We start from the raw sequence: 20,373 nt of genomic DNA, 5'->3' as shown, positions 1-20,373 counted from the left end.
GGCCAGGCTGGTCTCATACTCCTGACCTCAGGTGATCTACCCGCCTTGGCCTCCCAAAGTGCTGCGACTACAGGTGTGAGCCACCGTGCCCAGCCAGCAAACTTTTTCTTAAAAAGACAGGTAGCAGGCCAGGCGTGGTGGCTCACACCTGTAATCCCAGCACTTTGGGAGGCCGAGGCAGGCGTATCACCTGAGGTCGGGAGTTTGAGACCAACCTGGCCAACATGGTGAAACCGCATCTCTACTAAAAATACAAAATTAGCCGGGTGTGGTGGCGCATGCCTGCAATCCCAGCTACTCAGGAGGCTGAAGCAGGAGAATCACTTGAACCTGTGAGGCGGAGGTTGCAGTGAGCCAAGATCACCCCATTGCACTCCAGCCTGGGAAACAAGAGCGAAACTGTCTCAAAAAACAACAACAAAAAAGACAGTAAATATTTTAGGGCCGTAGAGTCTCCATCTCAGCTAGTCAACGACTGCTCACAAAAGCAGCTGTAGACAATTCATAAACGGGCATGGCTGAGTTCCAGTAACACCTTCTTTACAACAACAGGCAGCTGGTCCATGCCCATAGAGTCCAGCTCCCGCTACGGGTTCCGCGAACAGGCCTCCTTCCAGGCCCAGCTCCCGCCGCAGGTTCCGTGAACAGGCCTCCTTCCAGGTTAGGAGAGGGACAGCCTGCCCCGGAGCGCCCGAGTGAGGATGGAGGTGGACACAGGCATTCTGGACCCTGGGCTGGGCGGTTAGCTGTTGGTAGCTGTTGCTCAGCCTCCCTCAGGACTTCCAGACGGGCAGATAAAGGCCATGAGACAGGAAGCCTGGGTCCGTGGTCCACACTGTCAGAGCAGAACCCAACAGCATTGCCATGCTGTGAGAAGGGGGGCCCCCACTGCACCCCGAGCAGCAATGTTCCCACCTGGGCTCACGTTGACCACTACGCCTGTAAGTGGCTCGTGCCGTCCCATCCCACAGATGAGGAGGCCGAGGCCCGGAGACTGGCATGCCTGCCGGGTGCCCCGTGCACAGCCATGCACCAAGCATTTGCGGCATCTTTCATGAAGGCTTCGGGAGAAGACGGAGCCCGGGGGGAGGAGTCAGGTCTCTCTCTCCTGGGAGTTCAGTGTGGTTCTTCCCCACCTGTTCTCCAGGGGAGTCTGTAACTAAATACTTTGCTGGCCAGACACGGCATCACACATCTGTAATCCCAGCACTTTGGGAGGCCAAGACAGGAGGATCGCTTGAGCCCAGGAGTTCAAGCCCAGCCTGGGCAACCAAAATTTTAAAATCGCTACCAAAAATTGTAAAAATTAGCTGGGTATGCTGGTGCATGCCTGCAGTTCCAGCTACTTGGGAGGCTGAGGCAGGAGGATCGCTGGAGCCCAGGAGTTGGAGGCTGCAGTGAGCTGTGATTGCACCACTGCACTCCACCTTGGGCGACAGGGCAAGATCCTGTCTCAAAAAAAAAAAAAAAAAAAAACCCACAAAACCAAACAACTACTGATCCTGTAGCCGAATTCTTTCTCCCAAAAGCCGCCCTACTCAGCACAGGCAAAACTCCTGGTTCCTGCGAGAGGGTCACTTGGCAAATGTTTGCCGACTGACCGAGGGGTGAGGAGAAAGCCTTTGGTCTCTCCCGAAGACAGGGGCTCTGCTGAAGTCGGGGTGTTGGTGGCTCCTTCATTCACAACTCCCGTGGAGACCTGCTCTGGACTGAGCTCTGTGCCAGATCTGGGGGTGCTGGGTCTGGGGTCCTCAAGAAGCCTACATTAATGGGGAGACAGACTTCATTAATCAGGGAGCCTAACAGCTGTGACAGACAACCCGCAAATCCTAGAGGCCCTGTGTGACCCCCAATCCCAGAGGCCCGGCGTGACCCCCAAGCCCCAGAGGCTGGGCGTGACCCTCAAATCCCTGAGGCCCGGTGTGACCCCCAGATCCCAGAGGCTGGGTGTGACCCCCAAGCCCCAGAGACCCGGCGTGACCCCCAAATCCCAGAGGCCGGGCGTGACCCCCAAGCCCCAGAGGCCAGGTGTGACCCCCAAATCCCCGAGGCCCGGCATGACCCCCAGATCCCAGAGCCGGGCGTGACCCCCAAATCCCAGAGGCTGGGCATGACCCCCAGATCCCAGAGCCAGGCGTGACCCCCAAATCCCAGAGACCCAGCGTGACCCCCAAATCCCAGAGGCCGGGTGTGACCCCCAGATCCCAGAGGCCGGGAGTGACCCCCAGATCCCAGAGGCCGGGTGTGACCCCCAAATCCCAGAGGCCGGGAGTGACCCCCAGATCCCAGAGGCTGGGCATGACCCCCAGATCCCAGAGCCAGGCGTGACCCCCAAATCCCAGAGACCCAGCGTGACCCCCAAATCCCAGAGGCCGGGCGTGATCCCCAAATCCCAGAGGCTGGGCGTGACCCCCAGATCCCAGAGGCCTGGCATGACCCCCAAATCCCAGAGCCAGGCGTGACCCCCAGATCCCAGAGGCTGGGCATGACCCCCAGATCCCAGAGCCAGGCGTGACCCCCAAATCCCAGAGACCCAGCGTGACCCCCAAATCCCAGAGGCCGGGCATGACCCCCAAATCCCTGAGGCTGGGCATGACCCCCAGATCCCAGAGCCAGGCGTGACCCCCAAATCCCAGAGGCCGGGCGTGATCCCCAAATCCCAGAGGCTGGGCGTGACCCCCAGATCCTAGAGGCCCGGCGTGACCCCCAGATCCCAAAGGCCGGGTGTGACCCCCAGATCCCAGAGGCCGGGAGTGACCCCCAGATCCCAGAGGCCGGGCGTGACCCCCAGATCCCAGAGGCCGGGCGTGATCCCCAGATCCCAGAGGCCCGGCCTGCTGGTTCTCATGCACACCATCATCCCCAGTTGGAACTCGCTTGGGTGCCTCTCCTCCTGGCAGTGACTCGGAGGCCAGGCCCAGCACCACTGGGCCTCCATTGCCCGGCATGGGAGTCCCCCACCAGCCAAGGGTGGGCCCTGATCAGCGCGGGGAGGGGGGCTATCCTCAGCCAGGCCTGAAGGGAGAGGTCCTCTCCACTCATGATTCCTCAAACAGGCTCTGGTCCACAGCCGCACCTTTTTGTCGGGAGTGCCTCGATTTCCACCAGCCTCACCCAGGAGAGCCTCCACTTAAAAATAAAAGCATTTCAGAGATGACTCATCTCCCCCAGAGACTGTTCTGTCTGGGGCGCCTTTCAGCCATTCCACTCCCTTGAAATGTGAAGGGTCGTTCAGAGCCAGAAGAAAACACGAGAGTCACACAGCAGCCCTCTTAGCCATCGCCCCAGGGTGGGGCTGGACGTTCCCCACGACTCACTTTGCCGTTTCAGAATGAGACGTTTCTCGCGTGCAGCAGCGGAAAGACTGAGCTGTGGCACTCACACCCCGCGCAGTGGCTCACGCCTGCCATCCCATCACTTTAGGAGGCCAAGTGGGTGGATTACTTGAGGTCAAGATTTCAAGGCCAGCCTGGCCAACATGATGAAACCCCATCTCCACTAAAAATACAAAAGTTAGGCGGGCGTGGTGGGGCGTGCCTTGCTGATCGGGAGGCTGAGGCAGGAGAATCGCTTGAACCTGGGAGGCAGAGGTTGCAGCGAGCCGAGATCACGCCACTGCACTCCAGCCTGGGCAACAGACTCTGTCTCAAAAAAAAGAAAAAAAAAAAGATTCTGCTGCCTCAGCCTCCCATAGCGCTAGGATTACAGGCGTGAGTCACCGTGCCCAGCTTTGTTGGACCGTTTAAGGCAAACCAGACATGGAGACGTGGAATCGCTGGACAGGCCGCATGCAGGGTGGAGCCAAAGGCCGTTATCACAAAGTGCTGGCCGCGCGCTGTCACCCCACGCACGGTGCATCGTCATCCGCGGCTACGGTCCGTCCTTCGGGGGCACCCCCGCACTCAGATCCTATCTGAAGTTTCCAATCTTGGCCCCCTCACCCAGGAGGATTCGGGCCCACAGACGTCTCCCAGGGCAGCGGACACCAGGGAACCACGTGGATCCAGTCCTCAGGAGTGCTGGGTGCCCTCCAGCCCGGGGCATGGGCTCCTGTGGGCCAGCCTCTGCTGGAGGTTCCCGGCACCCGGCAGGGAGCCTGTGCAGACCCGCTTGCTCAGATGCTGGGAGTGTCCGGGGAGAGCTCCGTCTGCACCCGGCAGAGGGCAAGGGGAGCTGGGGTTAGGTGCCTGGGGGCGCACGGGGCCAGGTGTCCCCAGGGGTCTCCTCTGAAGCCTCCACTGCATGGCCGGGGGCTCCTGAGCCTGACCCGAGGCTCTGACCACCCTCCCTCCGGGGTCCCTGGGCTGAGCCTCTGTGAACGTCCGGCTCTGCCTTGCAGATCCCGACTGGGCCTCCTACACTCTGGGAGTCTTCATCTGCCTCAGCTGCTCGGGAATCCACCGGAACATCCCCCAGGTCAGCAAGGTGAAGTCCGTCCGCCTGGACGCCTGGGACGAGGCCCAAGTGGAGGTACGGCGGGGGAGGGGCGGGGGGACCCGCGCAGTCCCCGGGTGGCTCCAGCCCAGGTCTCTGGAGCCAGAGACGCCGCACGGCCTGGCTGTGCCCCCCTGGGGCCTTGGGCTGCTCTGAGGGGCCTGGCTGGCTGGACCCAGGCTGCGGAGGCCAGGGCGGCGCAGGACCCCGCCCCCTCTCCAGCGGCCTGTCCTGTGTGGCTACTCCACCCACCCCCTGCTGGGTCCAGCCTTTCTGTGAACAGCTCCAGGTGTGTGTGGTGGGCCAGGGAGTGAAGGCGGGTCCCGATTCCCGTGCCCTGGGAGCTCGGGAGCGCTCCCCTCAAATCCCCACTCCTGGAGCATTCGGTTCAGGGTAACAGAGACCCTGTCTCTAAGGAAACAGAATGCAGCGTCCCAGGCCGCGCCACAGGACCCAGAGTCAGGGCCGCATTTACCCTGCAGTCCCTGTGCACCCTGACCCGCTGCCGTCCGTGTACAGCTCCATTACCTGTCCCCTGGGCAGCCTCTGAGGTGACACAGCCACTGCCCACCTCTTACCTGTGCACCTGAAGCAGCTTCACGGAGCACTTAGCAGGGCCAGGCAGGGACTCCGGCCACAGATGCTTGGTGGGGCCCTAGAGACGCCTCTCTGGGGAGGGAGATGGGTGTGAGCCAACCAGGAAGCCCTGGCATGCAGGGGGAGGTCAGGCATGCTGGAGGCAGCAGGAAGGGCCCCCATAGGAAGACCCCAAGGCCGGTGGAGAAGGAACAAGACCCCGGCTGGGGGCTGCAGCTCAGATGGAATGTGGGGCCCTGAAGACCCCAGTGGGAGGGTCACCCTAGCCCCACTTGTGGGACTTGGGGTCTTGGAGCCACTGATCTGCCTGGCTGCTGGTGAGCGGGACCTAGGGGCCGCATGGAGGTGAGAGCGGTGGTCTGGGGGCTGCTGTGGGGATGGGGAGGGTCGTAGAGGCTGGTGGCCTCCTATGCGTGTCTCCCCGCTCTCCAGCACCACTGACCGTGGGCCCCTACTCTCCAACACCACTGACTCTGGCACCCCCTCTCCAGGACCACTGACCCCAGCCCCTGGCTCTCCAGCACCACTGACCCCAGCCCCCGGCTGTGCACCACCACTGACCCCAGCCCTTGGCTCTCCAGCACCACTGACCCCAGCCCCCGGCTCCCCGACACCACTGGCCCCGGCCCCTGGCTGTGCTCCACCACTGACCCCAGCCCCCGGCTGTGCACCACCACTGACCCCAGCCCCTGGCTCCCTGACACCACTGGCCCCGGCCCCTGGTCAGGAGTAGCTTATTTGCTTCTAACAGGCAGCCTTGGTGCAGGGGTCACACCTTGGGGCTTGTTAGAAATCACAGCTGGGATCCCAGTGCCTCGGCCTGGCGTGGGGGTGGTGCCTGTAATCCCAGCCACTCAGGAGGCTGAGGCAGGAGGATCACCTGAGCCCAGGAATTCTTTTTTTTTTTTGAGACGGAGTCTGGCTTTGTCACCCAGGCCGGAGTGATCTCAGCTCACTGTGACTTCTGCCTCCCTGGCTTAAGCAATTCTCATGCCTCAGCCTCCTGAGTGACTGGGATTACAGGTGCACACGACCATGTCCAGCTAATTTTTGTATTTTTAGTGGAGATGGGGTTTCACCATGTTGGCCAGGCTGGTCTTGAACTCCTGACCTCAGGTGATCCACCCACCTCAGCCTCCCAAAGTGCTGGGATGACAGGCCTGAGCCACCGTGCCCGGCTGAACCAAGGAATTTGAGGCTGCAATGAGTTGTGATGGCATCTCTGCACTCCAGCCTGGGAGACAGAAAAAGACCCAGGGACAGCAGAGTCCCTGACCCACCCAGGGCAACCCCAAATCAGCTTCTGCATTTAACGCCGTGATCCCCCACACTCTGAGTTGAGGGCATCCCTGCGAATCCCCTCAGGACCCCGGCCCACCTTGGGCTCACCGCCTTTGACCCACCTTCACTGACCCAAGGGGGAACACTGGGATGTGATATCCGTCCCTTCACCAGGCTGTGGGCTTGTCTGAGCCTCCATTTCCTTCCCTAAAAAATAGGCAGGGTGGCCCCTGGACCGTCCCCCTCCCTGGTCAACAGGGGACCAATGGCCAATGTCAGAAAGATGATGGGATGAGTGTCCCATCTCCAAGTCACTCTGCCATCACTCCTGGAGGAAACAGCGGTGAGTCCCTGGAGGGCCTATGGGGGCGCAGACTCCTCGGCTCAGGGAGAAGACCTGCCCATTGTCCCCATAATTACAGGGCAAATGGGGCAAAGGCCCAGGGGTGGGGCGTTCACTGTTATTGGAAAAACCCTAAATGTAATCAGCAGGAGAGGACAGGGGCCACCTTGGTGCTGTCCTGATCTGCCTGGGGTGATGGCCGGAGGGGAAGGCTGGAGAGGAAGGCTGGGGAGGGCCCACCGTGGGTATTACCAAGAAACCCCTGGCTGGGCGCTGTGGCTCATGCCTGTAATCCTAGCACTTTGGGAGGCTGAGGCGGGCGGATCACGAGGTCAGGAGATCGAGACCATCCTGGCTAACATGGTGAAACCCCATCTCTACTGAAAATACAAAAAAATTAGCCAGGATCCCGAGTGCCTGTAGTCCCAGCCACTCAGGAGGCTGAGGCAGGAGAATGGCGCAAACCCGGGAGGTGGAGCTTGCAGTGAACCGTGAACCGAGATCGTGCCACTGCACTCCAGCCTGGGAGACAGAGCAAGACTCTGTCTCAAAAAAAAAAAAAACAAAAAAAACAAAAAAAAACCCTGATTCCTGCTGCAGAGGTCTGGTGCGATGGGGGCTTTGGGAGAGCACTGAGTGGGGGGCCACAAGGAGGTTCCATCCCCGTTCTGTTGTCTGCACGTTCACTCATGCGATGAAAATCAAACATGAATCTCAGGCAGGCCTGGGGGCTTGGCCCCTGAGAGCGTCTGCACCCTGGCCCCCGGGCAGAGCTGGGTCTCAGTCCGGCTTCTTGCCGGGGACTCTGTGGGGTGGGGGCTGCACTGGGCCCCCCATGGCTCCCTGCACTCAGGCCCCTTGGCCATTCCTGGGCTGGTGGTCAGCGGGGACATCCAGGGGCTAAGCCTGCTCCTACCCCTAAGGGAGAAACGAGCCCGAGGTGGTCATCGCTGAGAACCGGACCAAGGTTAAAGGGCCAGGAATCGAGGATTCTCCTCTTCTTTCCTTCTCTTCACATTTTATGTTTTTCTCCCGCCAGTTTTCTATTCCTTGATAATACCTTTTAAAACAACTGCTTCACTGAGATGCAATTCACAGCCATACAATTCACCATGTATAGTACACAGTTGAAGGTTTTCTAGTAAATTCACAGAGTTGTGCAAACTTCGCTGCAGCCAATATTGGGACATTTTCATCACCCTAGAAAGAAAGTCTGTGCCTTTTGACTCTCACCCCGCCCAGCCCGAAGCAGCTGCAAATCCACTTTCTCTCCGTGTAGGTTTGTGGGTTCTGGACTTTTACAAATGGGATCGCATGGTGTGTGGGCTTCGGCGTCCGACTCCTTTCCCGCTGTGCTGGGTCCCGGAGGCCCATCATGCTGCAGCCTGTGTGACAGCTTCGTCCCTTTCAAGGCCAGAGAACGTGCCCTGTGTGGATGGAACACCTTTGCTTTATTCATTCACCCTCAGATGGACACGTGGGTTATCTCTACCTTATTTAATGTATTTCGACAATTTAGTGACACATTCAGCAGGTTCCAAGGGCAGTTGCAGAAGGGAGCTGTCTGCTTCCCTGTCTCCCGCCTCTGAGTACCGCCCCCACCCTGGTCAGGCAGCCAGGGGTCTGTGTGGGCCTCGCTCCCTCCCTCCCTCCCTCCTTACCTCCTGCCTTCCTTTCTTCTCTCCCTCCGTCCCTCCGTCCCTCCCTACCCTCCTTCCTTCCTTTCTCTCTCTCTTTTTTTTTTTCTGAGACACGGTCTCACTCTGTCGCCCAGGCTGGAGTTCAGTGGCGCTATCATAGTTCACTACAGCCTTGAACTTTTAGGCTCAAATGATCCTCCTGCCTCAGCCTCCCAAGAAGTAGCTAGGACCATAGGCATACACCACCATGCCTGGCTAATTTTTTTTTTTTAGAGACAGAGTCTCACTCTGTTGCCCAGGCTGGAGTGCAGTGGCATGATCTCAGTTCATTGCAACCTCCACCTCCCACATTCAAGCAATTCTCCTGCTTCAGCCTCCCGAGTAGCTGGGATCACAGATGCGTGCCACCATGCCCAGCTAATTTTTTTTTTTTTTTTTTGAGACGGAGTCTTGCTCTGTCGTCCGGGCTGGAGTGCAGTGGCCAGATCTCAGCTCACTGCAAGCTCTGCCTCCCGGGTTTACGCCATTCTCCTGCCTCAGCCTCCCAAGTAGCTGAGACTACAGGCGACCGCCACCTCGCCTGGCTAGTTTTTTGTATTTTTTTTAGTAGAGACAGGGTTTCACCATGTTAGCCAGGATGGTCTTGATCTCCTGACCTCGTGATCCGCCCGTCTCGGCCTCCCAAAGTGCTGGGATTACAGGCTTGAGCCACCGCGCCCGGCCAATTTTTGTATTTTTAATAGAGACGGGGTTTTGCCATTTTGGCCACGCTGGCCTTGAACTCTTGGCCTCAGGTGATCCACCCCGCCTTGGCCTCCCAAAGTTCTGGGATTACAGATGTGAGCCACTGCGCCAGCCCTGGCTAATTTTTTTAAAAAATTTTTTGTAGTGATGGGGTCTTGCTATATTGGCCAGGCTGGTCTGAAACTCCTGGACTCAAATGATCCTCCTGAAATGCTGGGATGACAGGTGTGTGCCACAGCGCCGGGCCTAGCGTGTGCTTCTGAGAGACGTTCTTTGCCTGTTGAGAGCACGCGGAGCCCCTCGCCCTCCTAGGGGGAACCACGGCCTGCTTGCCATGTCCCCTTGGGCTGCACATGCCAGTCGTTTCCAGACTGTTCCTGCCGTTCCCGCTGGGCCGGCAAGCAGCCTCACTGATGCGTCACTTTGCACATGTGGAAGTACATTGGTGGCCTAAATTCCTAGAAGTGAAAGTGCAAGTTCAAAAGTTACGTGGCTTGGTAATTTTGGAGACATGTTTGCCAAACTCCCCACTGTAACTGCTCACATGCCCCCAGCACACCGTGGGGGTGTTTGCTGCCTCCTCCTCAGCACGCCGTGGGGGTATTTGCCGCCTCCTGCCCAGTACGCTGTGGGGGTATTTGCTGCCTCCTCCCCAGCACACTGGCCGCCCAGGCCTTCTCCTTTGCTGCTCTGATGAGTGAGAGGTTGTTCTCAGGATCTCTTTTCTTTTTCTTTTTTTTTTTTTTTTTGAGACAGAGTCTCACTCTGTTGCCCAGGCCAGAGTGCAGTGACGCAATCTCAGCTCACTGCAAGCTCCACCTCCCGGGTTCACGCCATTCTCCTACCTCAACCTCCCGAGTAGCTGGAACTACAGGTGCCTACCACCACGCCCGGCCCGGCTAATTTTTTTTTCATTAGAGATGGGGTTTCACTGTGTTAGCCAGGATGGTCTTGATCTCCTGACCTCATGATCCACCTGCCTTGGCCTCCCAAAGTGCTGGGATTACAGGCGTGAGCCACTGCGCCCGGCCCTGTGTTTTCTTGCCTGTGAAGTCTCTTCACACCTTTGCCTGCCTTTCTGCTGCAATGTTAGCTGTTTTCATCTTCTAGGGGTTCCTGGTATGTTAGAGAAATTCATCCTTTGAGATACGAAAAACATTTTTTTCTAGGTTGTCTTTCGAATTTGCTCATGGTGGTTTTTGCCATGGAAATTTTTACTTCGACATAGTCAAAGTGGTCAACCTTTTATATTGTGGTTTTAGGGTCTATAGCATACATAAAGAGGCCTTCTTTGCCACAGGGTTTTTGTTTGTGTTTGTTTGTTTGTTTGTTTGTTTGTTTTGAGACGGAGTCTCGCTCTGTCGCCCAGGTTGGAGTACAGTGGCCGGATCTCAGCTCACTGCAAGCTCCGCCTCCCGAGTTTAGGCCATTCTCCTGCCTCAGCCTCCCGAGTAGCTGAGACTCCAGGTGCCCGCCTCCTCGCCCGGCTAATTTTTTGTGTTTTTTTAGTAGAGACGGGGTTTCACCGGGTTAGCCAGGATGGTCTCGATCTCCTGACCTCATGATCCACCTGTCTTGGCCTCCCAAAGTGCTGGGATCACAGGCTTGAGCCACCGCACCCGGCCTGTTTGTTTGTTTTTGTTTTTGTTTTGTTTTGTTTTGTTTGAGACAGTCTTGCTCTGTCACCCAGGCTGGAGGGCGGTGGCACAATCACAGCTCACTGCAGCCTCAAGCTCCTGGGCTCAAACCATCCTCTCACCTCAGCCTCCTGAGCAGATGGAACTACAGACGTGCACCACCACACCTGGCTAATTTTTGTATGTTTTGTAGAGACGGGGTCTCACTGTGTTGCCCAGGATGGTCTTGAACTCCTGGCCTCAAGTGATCCTCCTGCTTCAGTCTCCCAAGTGCTGGGATTACAGGCTTGAGCCACTGCACCCAACCCTGAGGGTTATTTTTTGATAACAGGTTTATTGAGGTATAATCCACATACAAGTCACTCCTGTAAAGTGTACAGTTCAGTAGCTTTAGTGAAGCCACAGGGCTGCACGACCATCACCACTGTCTAATTCCAGGACATTTTAATATCCCAACGCAGCCCGTACTCACCCCCCTCCCATCGCCACCGCCCCAGCCGTTACTGAATGTAGACAGAGCTGCTTCGTGTCTCTGTGGATTTGCTTGTTCTGAACATTTCAAACAGATGGAATCACACGATATGTGGTCTTTTTTTTTTTTTTTTTTTTTTGAGACAGGGTGTCACTATGTTGCTTAAGCTGGTCCCGAACTCCTGGGCTCAAGCGATCCTCCCACCTCAGCCTCCCAAAGTGCTGGGATCATAGGTGTGAGCTGCCACATGCGGCCGACGCGTGCGGTGTTTTGTGTCTGGTTTCCTTCTGGTGTCCAGCAATCACCTGGGTAGTAGCGTGTGTCAGAATTGCGCTGCTCTTTTTTTTGTTTTGTTTTGTTTTTTTGGGGGGGCGGGGGGATGGAGTCTCACTCTGTCGCCCAGGCTGGAGTGCAGTGGCACGATCTTGGCTCACTGCAAGCTCTGCCTCCCAGGTTCAAGTGATTCTCCTGTCTCAGCCTCCCGAGTAGCTGGGACTACAGGTGCTGCCACCACGCCGGCTAATTTTTTGTATTTTTAGTAGAGACGGGGTTTCACCATGTTAGCCAGGATGGTCTCGATCTCCTGACCTTGTGATCCGCCCACCTTGGCCTCCCAAAGTGCTGGGATTACAGGCGCGAGCCACTGCGCCTGGCTGCTCTTTTTTTTTTTTTTTTTTTTTTTTGAGACAGAGTCTCACTCTGTCGCCCAGGCTGGAGTGCAGTGGCACGATCTCAGCTCACTGCAAGCTTTGCCTCTCAGGTTCAAGCGATTCTCCTGCCTCAGCCTCCTGAGTAGCTGGGATTACAGGCACCCACCACCATGCCCGGCTAATTTTTGTATTTTCGGTAGAGACGAGGTCTCATCATGTTGCGCAGGCTGGTCTTGAACTCCTGACCTCATGATCTGCCCACCTCTGCCTCCCGAAGTGCTGGGATGACAGGCGTGAGCCACCGCACCCGGCTGGCATTCCTCTTTATGGCTGAGGAACCCTCCATGGTGTGGCTCAATCACATTTAGTTTATCTGTGCTTCTGTTTACGGACCTGGGGCTTGTTCCCATTCTTAGCTGTCACTAAGAATGCGCCGTGAATGTTCGTGTGCATGTCTCTGGGTCTTCGCATCTCTTAGGGTGCAGAGGAATTGCTGGGCTCTATGGTAACTCTGTTTACCATTTTGAGGAACTGCCGGACTGTTAGTCACCACAGCCGGAGGTTCCCACCAGCAGCGTACGGGGGCTCTGATCTCTCCACATCCTCTCCAGCACACTCCCCTGTGCCACTTTGACCTTGCCATCTGAGGGGGGAGAGGTGGTAGCTCATTGAGGTTTTGATCTGCGTTCCCCTGATGGCTAACAGTGCTGAGTGCCTTTGTGTGGCTGAGTGGCCATTTGTGCATCTTCTTTGGAGAAATGTCAATTCAAATCCTTCCCCATTTATTTATTTATTTTTATTTTATTATTTATTTTTTTTGAGACGGAGTCTCACTCTGTCACCCAGGCTGGAGTGCAGTGGTGCGATCTCGGCTCACTGCAATCTCCGCCTCCCAGGTTCACACCATTCTCCTGCCTCAGCCTCCCCAGTAGCTGGGACTACAGGTGCCCACCACCATGCCCGGCTAATTTTTTGTACTTTTAGCAGAGACGGGGTTTCACTGTGTTAGCCAGGATGGTCTTGATCTCCTGACCTTGTGATCCGCCCACCTTGGCCTCCCAAAGTGCTGGGATTACAGGCGTGAGCCACTGCGCCCAGCCTCAAATCCTTCCCCATTTTTAAGCTGAGGTGGGACGATGGCTTGAGTCCAGGAGTTTGAGACCAGCCTGGGCAAAAGAGTGGAATCTCATCTCTATTAAAACAAGTTAAAAGTATACATATATGTATACATATGTAAAAGTAATTTTTAAAACCCTTACCCATTTATTTATTTTTTATTTTTACTTTCCTTTTTTTTGCAGAGATAGGATCTTGCTCTTTTTCCCATGCTGGAGTGCAGTGGTGTAACCAGAGCTCATAGCCTTGACCTCTTGGGCTCAAGGGATCCTCCCGCCTCGGCCTCCCAAAGTGCTGGGATTACAGGCATGAGCCGCTGCATCCAGTAGAGACAGGGTCTTGTTCTGCCGCCCAGGCTGGAGTTCAGTGGCACGATCATAGCCCACTGCAACCTCAAACTCCCAGGTTCAGGCCATCTTACCACCTGGGCCTCCCTAATAGCTGGGACCACAGGTGTGCGCCATCACACCTGGCTTTATTTATTTATTTATTTATTTATTGAGAGACAGGGTCTCACTATGTTGCCCAGAGTGGTCTTGAACTCCTGGGCTCAAGTGGTTCTCCCACCTTGGCTTCCCAAAGTGCTGGGACTACAGACATGAGCCCCTGTCCCTGGCTGTCCCTTGTTAATTTTTTTTTTTTTTTTTTTTGTGAGACAGAGTCTTGCTCTGTCGCCCAGGCTGGAGTGCAGTGGCCAGATCTCAGCTCATTGCAAGCTCTGCCTCCCGGGTCTACGCCATTCTCCTGCCTCAGCCTCCTGAGTAGCTGGGACTACAGGCGCCCGCCACCTCACCTGGCTAGTTTTTTGTATTTTTTTAGTAGAGACGGGTTTTCACCGTGTTAGCCAGGTTGGTCTCGATCTCCTGACCTTGTGATCCGCCCGTCTCGGCCTCCCAAAGTGCTGGGATTACAGGCTTGAGCCACCGTGCCCGGCCTAGTTAATTTTTTAAACTTTAGAACCATTTCTAGGTTAAAAAAAATACATAATAATAATAAATTTTGTTGCTGTTTTTTGGCAGTTATTTTATTTATTTATTTATTTATTTATTTATTTATTTATTTTTGAGACAGAGTCTTGCTCTGTCGCCCAGGGTGGAGTGCAGTGGCACGATCTCAGCTCACTGCAAGCTCTGCCTCCCGAGTTCATGCCATTCTCCTGCCTCAGCCTCCCGAGTAGCTGGGACTACAGGTGCCTGCCACTTCACCAGGCTCATTTTTTGTATTTTTAGTAGAGACGGGGTTTCACCGTGTTAGCCAGGATGATCTCGATCTCCTGACCTCGTGATCTGCCCGTCTTGGCCTCCCAAAGTGCTGGGATTACAGGTTTCAGCCACCGCGCCCGGCCTTTGGCAGTTTTAAAAAACACGTAGACTCCCGCGAGGAGACATTTCTCCACCTCCCTGTGTCTCTGGTCGAGGCTCCTCTGCATCCTCGGGAGCACACGCCGGTTTTCCCGTGGAGACCTGGGACGTTTCCCATCCAATGACTCAGACAATTTGTCCTGTTGCTGTTGGTGGCAGGATCTCTCCTTGTATTTTTCTACGGAAAAGCCATTCGTTTTCAGATTTTACATCAGTGCCAGCCTCTTGTTGCTTGTGATTTCTCCAGCTACTCCTCTGGGCCCTCCCCGTTTATGGCCGTGTGATCCTCGGAGCAGGGTGATGTTAGGGGACGTCTGTCTGGCTGGGCCTGGCCACGGCCTCAGGCGAGCTGCATTCAGGAGCTTGAAGGTGCAAACAGTGGCTCCCTCGGGGGCTTAGAGCATAGCAAGCAGAGCCTCTCCCATGCCCTCAGGGCTGACGTGGGGTGTGGTGGCCCCTCCTGCCCCGCTCGAGGCTCACCACATCTGGCTGGCGGCAGGGTCAATGCCAGCATCCATCCTCAGGGTCTTTGCACCTGCCAGGAGCACAGTCCATGTGCCAGCCTCCTGGAGCATCAGCCTCCTGGAACGCCAGCCTCCTGGAATTCCAGCTTCCTGGAGCTCCTCCCCTGCTTCACAGCACCATTTCCTTCTCCATCAGCCTGTTTTATAAATGTGTTGTGGGTCCCTGCAGTGTGTCCCTGCAGAGTCCTCTCGGAGACTCTGTCCCGGCCACGTCTGGGTCTCTCGCTCACCAGTCCCTCTCCAGGCCCCCATGTCTGGCGCCTGTTGGCTCTTTGCTAAATGTGAGCTGGGGAGCTGGGTGAACGGGGAAGTCCCTGCCCTCTAGGGCAGAGATGGGGGTCACAGGATGCAGCCAGCTCTCTCCCACGGGACATGCAGTGTGGGTGGACTCAGGATGGCTGGTGTGGGTGGACTTGGGGGTTGAACCAGTGGGGCAAACCTCAGACCCATCCTCAAGAGGGGCCTGGCCCCTGGGCCCTCTTTGCCGGGACCCCATTGGACGCTGGCTCCTTCCCTGTGCCAGGGGAGGGTCCATCACTCAGAAATGGTGTCCCTGGGGCAGGAGGAGGTGGGGGTTCCCGTCCTGGCGCTGGCAGAGGCCTTGGAGCCTTGGTCTGCGGGTCCCTGCAGTGACAGCCCTGAGCGCAGCCAGCACCTCCTGGACTACCCCTGGGACCCCAGGCCTCTGACCTGGCCGCTCCTCTCTTGCAGTTCCTGGCCTCCCACGGGAACGATGCCGCGAGAGCCAGGTTCGAGTCCAAAGTACCCTCCTTCTACTACCGGCCCACGCCCTCCGACTGCCAGTGAGTACAAAGGGGCCTTGTCAGGGCCGTGGTCAACAGTGCTGGGCAGTTCCGAGATGGCCCCGGGAGGACCCGGCAGCGTGGGGAGTTGGGTGCCGCCCACAGGGTCCGGGAGAAGCCAGCCGCAGCTGAGTCCCCCGGACCCCGAGGTGCTGCCTGTGTCTGCTGCCCGCCACTGGGCTTTGGTTCTGGGGTGGGGGGCGGTGGGCGCTGGGGTGGGGGCTGGAAAGGTCATTCTGCATCAGTAGCTGCAGCCCACCTGAGTTCTCTGGGGCCTTGGGGGTCTCAGGTGGATCTGAGGGGGACTCCCAGGTGCTCCCGGCGGTCTGGGAGGAGGACGGGAGGGGCTGCTGTTGTTCGGGGCCTGCCCTGGCTCCTTGGGGCAGGAGCAGACGTGGGTACCGGTGGCCGGTTGGGGAAGCCTGAGACCCAGTCCTCTGGGCATCCTGGGGTCAGGAGGTTGTGGAGAGAGAGGAAATGAGGCCTGCTCAGCCTCACATCAGCCACCTCCACCAAAACCCACCCCTCCAAGCCTCAGTCTCCCCATCTGCCCGGACAGTGGGAATGACAGGTGACACAGGGCCCGGCCTGACTGTTCGCACTGACCCTCTCACACCTGTCATAAGGGAAGGACGTGTGGCCACTGGGTGCCCTCCCAGCCCCCCATGTTTCCTGCTCTGGTTCAATCCCAGCCCCACCGGGCACCGCCCAGCCTCTTGTTTGCTCAGCACCTCCCTCCGTTGACTCACTCCGTGAACCCACTGAGTGGAGGGCCCACCCCACAGAGACACCCCAAGCATGAGCTGGGTGCAGGGTTTGGGTGTGACCCAACGGCGCTGCAGGAAAGCGGCGGGCGCCTGGCCTCCCAGGCCCTGAGGGGCCCAAGTGCTGTTGCTGGCTTTGCCCTGACTTGGGGGCTGAGACAGCCTGGGCTCTGCCCGCCCAGGAGCTGCTGGTGGGGACTGCAGTGACCAGGGGGCCTTCCCCCGCGTCCGGGGCCCTGTTTGGGATCTGTGCCCCCTCCAGTGAGCTCCATGAGGGGGCAGTGGGGTCAGGGGTCCTCACTGGATCCAAAGGCCTCTGGAAGGTGGGTGGGGATTGGGTGGTAGGGTGGAGGGGAGCCAGAGGGAAGAGGGAGGAGGGAGAGGGGAGGAAGGATGGACTTCCTGGCTGCAACCCTACAAACCACCCTGGGCCTTTTTTTTTTTTAAAATATAGAGATGGGGTCTCCCTACATTGCCCAGGCTGGCTGCAAATTCCTGGGCTCAAGTGATCCCCCTGCCTCAGTCTCCTAAAGAGCTGAGATTGCAGTGCGAACCAGCCCTCTGGGGGTCTTTGGGGAGCAGGGGCTGGAAGTATGTTCAGGCCACGAGCGACTCAGTTTCTTTGACTGCATGTTGATTTGTTATTGGTAAAGGGCCATGGTGCCGGGCCCCAGTCCAGCATTATTGGTAAAGGGCCATGATGCCAGGCCCCAGTCCAGGTGCTTGGCAGGTGTTTTCTTGATGAGCCTCCCGTGAGCCTGGAGACCGGTCCAGCTGCAATCCCCATATTGCCGCTGAGAAGCTCCAGGCTGGCAGCTCAGCCCCATGCACTCACCTCTCCCCACCTGGGCAGGCCTGGGGCCCTGGCCCCCCATACTCTCATTCTGAGACCCTGGGTGCCAGCTGCTCTCTCCCCCGCCAAGCCCTCACAGGGGAACCCTGCCCTGGCCCTGCCCCGGGCTCTCGGTATGAATCACGGAGCCCAGCACAGCTATTTTTGAGACATTATTTTATCACCCTGCCCCCGGCTGCTCTGTGGCCTGGGTCACTGCATCCGAGTTCCTCCCACTCCCTGGCTGTTCTGAGTCGGGACCAGGGGCAGACATGGGTGCGGGGGGCTGCGGGGACACGCTTGTGGGCTCGGGGGCTGCTGCTGTGGGGTCCTGGGTGAGGAGACTCCCAGGGCTGACGCCCACCATCTGGGGTGAGGTGTGAATCCCTGTATGAGCCGTGGATGCTGTGGCATGGCAGGGGTGCAGCATGCATCTGGAGGGTTGGGGGTGCAGCGCGGACCTGCTGTGTAACCTGGGGGTGGGGGTGCCGTGTGGACCTGCTGTGTAACCTGGGGGTGGGGGTGCAGTGCGGACCTGCTGTGTAACCTGGAGGGCAGGAGGTGCCTACATCCTGCCATTTTGTGGTCCAGCTCTGTGGCCCAGGGGGCCCAACCACCCAGCCTGGCAAGGTGGGCAGGGGCCTTGTCCACCTTCCTCCCACTTCTGCCCCCACAGAGATTCTCCCAGCCCCAGCAGCCCTGGTGCCCACGGCCTCCGTGTAGCCTGGACAAGCCCAGGTCCGAGTTGAAGGTCTTTATGGGAAAGCGCTGCTGCACAGATGTCTGGGTAGCATCTTCATAGGAGCTAAGAGTGGCAGGCAGGGCCCGGAGCAGGGTCCCGGAAGGCCCCCCATGGCATGCCCTGCGGCCTCCCAGCACACACTGGGGGTCCCTCCAGGCAGAATGAGCACCATGCCCACCTCCAGCCAAGCAGAGGCCCAGGGCCTCAGTTTGCCCACCTGTAAGAGGGGAGGGTGAGCCCTCAGGGGAGGGCAGAGGGTCCTGCGTGCAATTATCTTTAGCAGCGGCCTGTGACTCAGAGGCCGGGACCTGTCTCTTCCTGTGTCACCCTCAGAGCTCTCCAGTTTCTATCTTGACATCGGGGGAAAGAAAGTCGTGCGGCTGCTCTGCTTGGTTTTACTTCTGGGTGGAAACCAGCCCCTCCCTGCTTCCTGTGTGGCCAGGGGTGATCAGGGCAAGTGAGGGAAGCTGCAGGAGGAGCCCTTGGCTGCTGGCAGCACCTGCTTGGGGCCTCCTCTCTGCCCATCCCAGCAAAGCTTTGGAGCCCCCAGCCCCAGCAAGCCCCCTCTGGGGCAGGTGTCCCGGCTGGACAGGGCTCTGCATCCCTGTCTGGGGCTCCTGGAACAGAGCACCACACGCCCAGCAGCCCAGAGCAACAGAAATCTACTTTCTCCTGGCTCTGGAGGCTGGAGGCTCGAGGCTGCTTCTCCCGAGGCCTCTCTGGGGTGCTTCCTCACGTGGTGGGCCCTGTGTGCTTGTCTGTGTCCTAATTCCCCTTCCTAAGGACACCGGCCACATTGGATTGGGGGCCACCCTGCTCCTGTTTGGCCTCAACGAATCTGCAACCACGATATTTCCAAATAAAGGCACACTCAGGCCTGGGGGTCAGGATGGGGTCACAGTTCAGGTGGTGGCAGCCTCAGAAACACCCAGGATAGACAGTGGAGGCGGGGCCGGGGGCTGGGGACTGAGAGGCGGGGCAGGGGCGGGGTCTGGGGGGCGGGGTGGGGGCTGGGAGGCAGGTTTGGGGGCGGGGTCTGAGAGGCAGGGCAGGGTCAGGGTCTGAGGGGCGGGGTGGGGTGGGGTCTGAGAGTCAGGTGCGGGGGCGGGGTCTGAGAGTCAGGTGCGGGGGCAGGGTCTGAGAGGCGGGGCAGGGATTGAGAGGTGGGACGGGGGCGGGGTCTGATGGGCGGGGCGGGGTCTGAGAGGCAGGTGCGGGGGGCCGGGGTGTGGGCGGGGTCATGGGCACTACCCTGGCTATTTTCCTGTAATTAAAAGGGAAAAAACCCACTTGGGTGAGCCATTGGTCCACTCTCTAGAAGCAAAGCCTCCAGGAAGGGTGTTGACCGTGTCCTGAACTCCCAGTGGTAGAAACCGGCAGAACTCGGGCAGAAGGCACACTCAGGAGTGGACCCTCAGGGATGGACTTGCCAGCTGCGTGAACAGCACCCCCTATGGAGGCCACAGTGGCCACTGGGACCCGCCCTGGGGAAAGCGGGGAGGGGTCTCCCATGGCATCCTGAGCTAGGGGAGCCCTGTGGGGAGGTGGGTTCTGGGGCTCAGAGCTTCTTCCCCTGTGAGTCCACACCTAGGGGAGGCCGTCGCCCTGAGCACCTGCCCAACCCCCTGCCCCCAGCCCACGTTTTGCTCTGGGTTGAGGGGACCCACCTGACCCTCAGGCCCTGGCTTTGAAGGGGTGGCTGTGGGGGTCCTTGAAGCCTGGCTCCCCGGAGCCCTGGAACTTGGGACACATCCTGGGGCGTGGGGTGAGGTGTGTGTGGTTGGCGCTTTCGCGGTGGTTTTGTGTCCTGGCTGCCACGTGCCCAAAGACCCCCTCCTTGTGACCACATGAGGGTGTCAGCGCAGCCCCTCCGGGGCTGTGGGAGTGGGGCGGGCTCCAGGCAGTACTGGTTTTCAGGTGATGAGGGGCTTCAGGAGGGCTCCGCTGGGCAGGATGGGGTCCTGCCCCCGACTTCCTGGTGCTCACTCCCCGGGCTTCCTCTTCCTGCTGCTGCTTCTGGAAGCTTCTGTGCCAGGCCCTGGAAGGCCCTCGTGTGCGGGTGTGAGCCTTGGGGACCCAGTCCGCACCAGGGCAGGGCTGCAGACCCTGTGGGTGCCCCACCCTGAGGGCTGTTGGCAGGCCAGTGGTTGTCAAAGCCATCCCTGGCACCTGCCTCTCGTCCACAGGCCCCCGGCTTCCACACATGCGGCCTTGGGTCCTCCCGTGACTCCGAGAGGCTACTGTGTGACCCTCGGGTCACAGACAGGACGCTGGGTGCTGGGAGGCAACTCCTCCATGGTCACACAGCCAGAGCGGCTCAGGCAGCTGCACGGTGTCCCCCAAAAAGACGTGTTAAAGTCTTTTTTTTTTTTTTTTTGAGACAGAGTCTTGATCTGTCGCCCAGCCTGGAGTGCAGTGGCTGGATCTCAGCTC

At 58.4% G+C, this 20,373-nt stretch overlaps 1 protein-coding gene across 2 annotated transcripts in view; it reads left to right on the top strand.

Annotated features, from left to right (window-relative positions):
- Positions 1-20,373, top strand: part of ADAP1 (ArfGAP with dual PH domains 1) — a 64,100-nt gene that overhangs the window by 15,051 nt on the left and 28,676 nt on the right. For both annotated transcript variants that reach the window (XM_025380920.1, XM_025380919.1), the window contains 2 exons: positions 4,340-4,470; positions 15,511-15,602. In XM_025380920.1, the coding sequence (XP_025236705.1) occupies positions 4,340-4,470; positions 15,511-15,602 (223 nt within the window). The remainder of the gene's footprint in view (positions 1-4,339; positions 4,471-15,510; positions 15,603-20,373) is intronic.

This window comes from Theropithecus gelada, chromosome 3, assembly GCF_003255815.1.
Source record: "Theropithecus gelada isolate Dixy chromosome 3, Tgel_1.0, whole genome shotgun sequence".
NCBI classification, from domain to species: Eukaryota; Metazoa; Chordata; class Mammalia; order Primates; family Cercopithecidae; genus Theropithecus; species Theropithecus gelada.
This window is presented reverse-complemented; position numbering and strand designations above follow the sequence as displayed.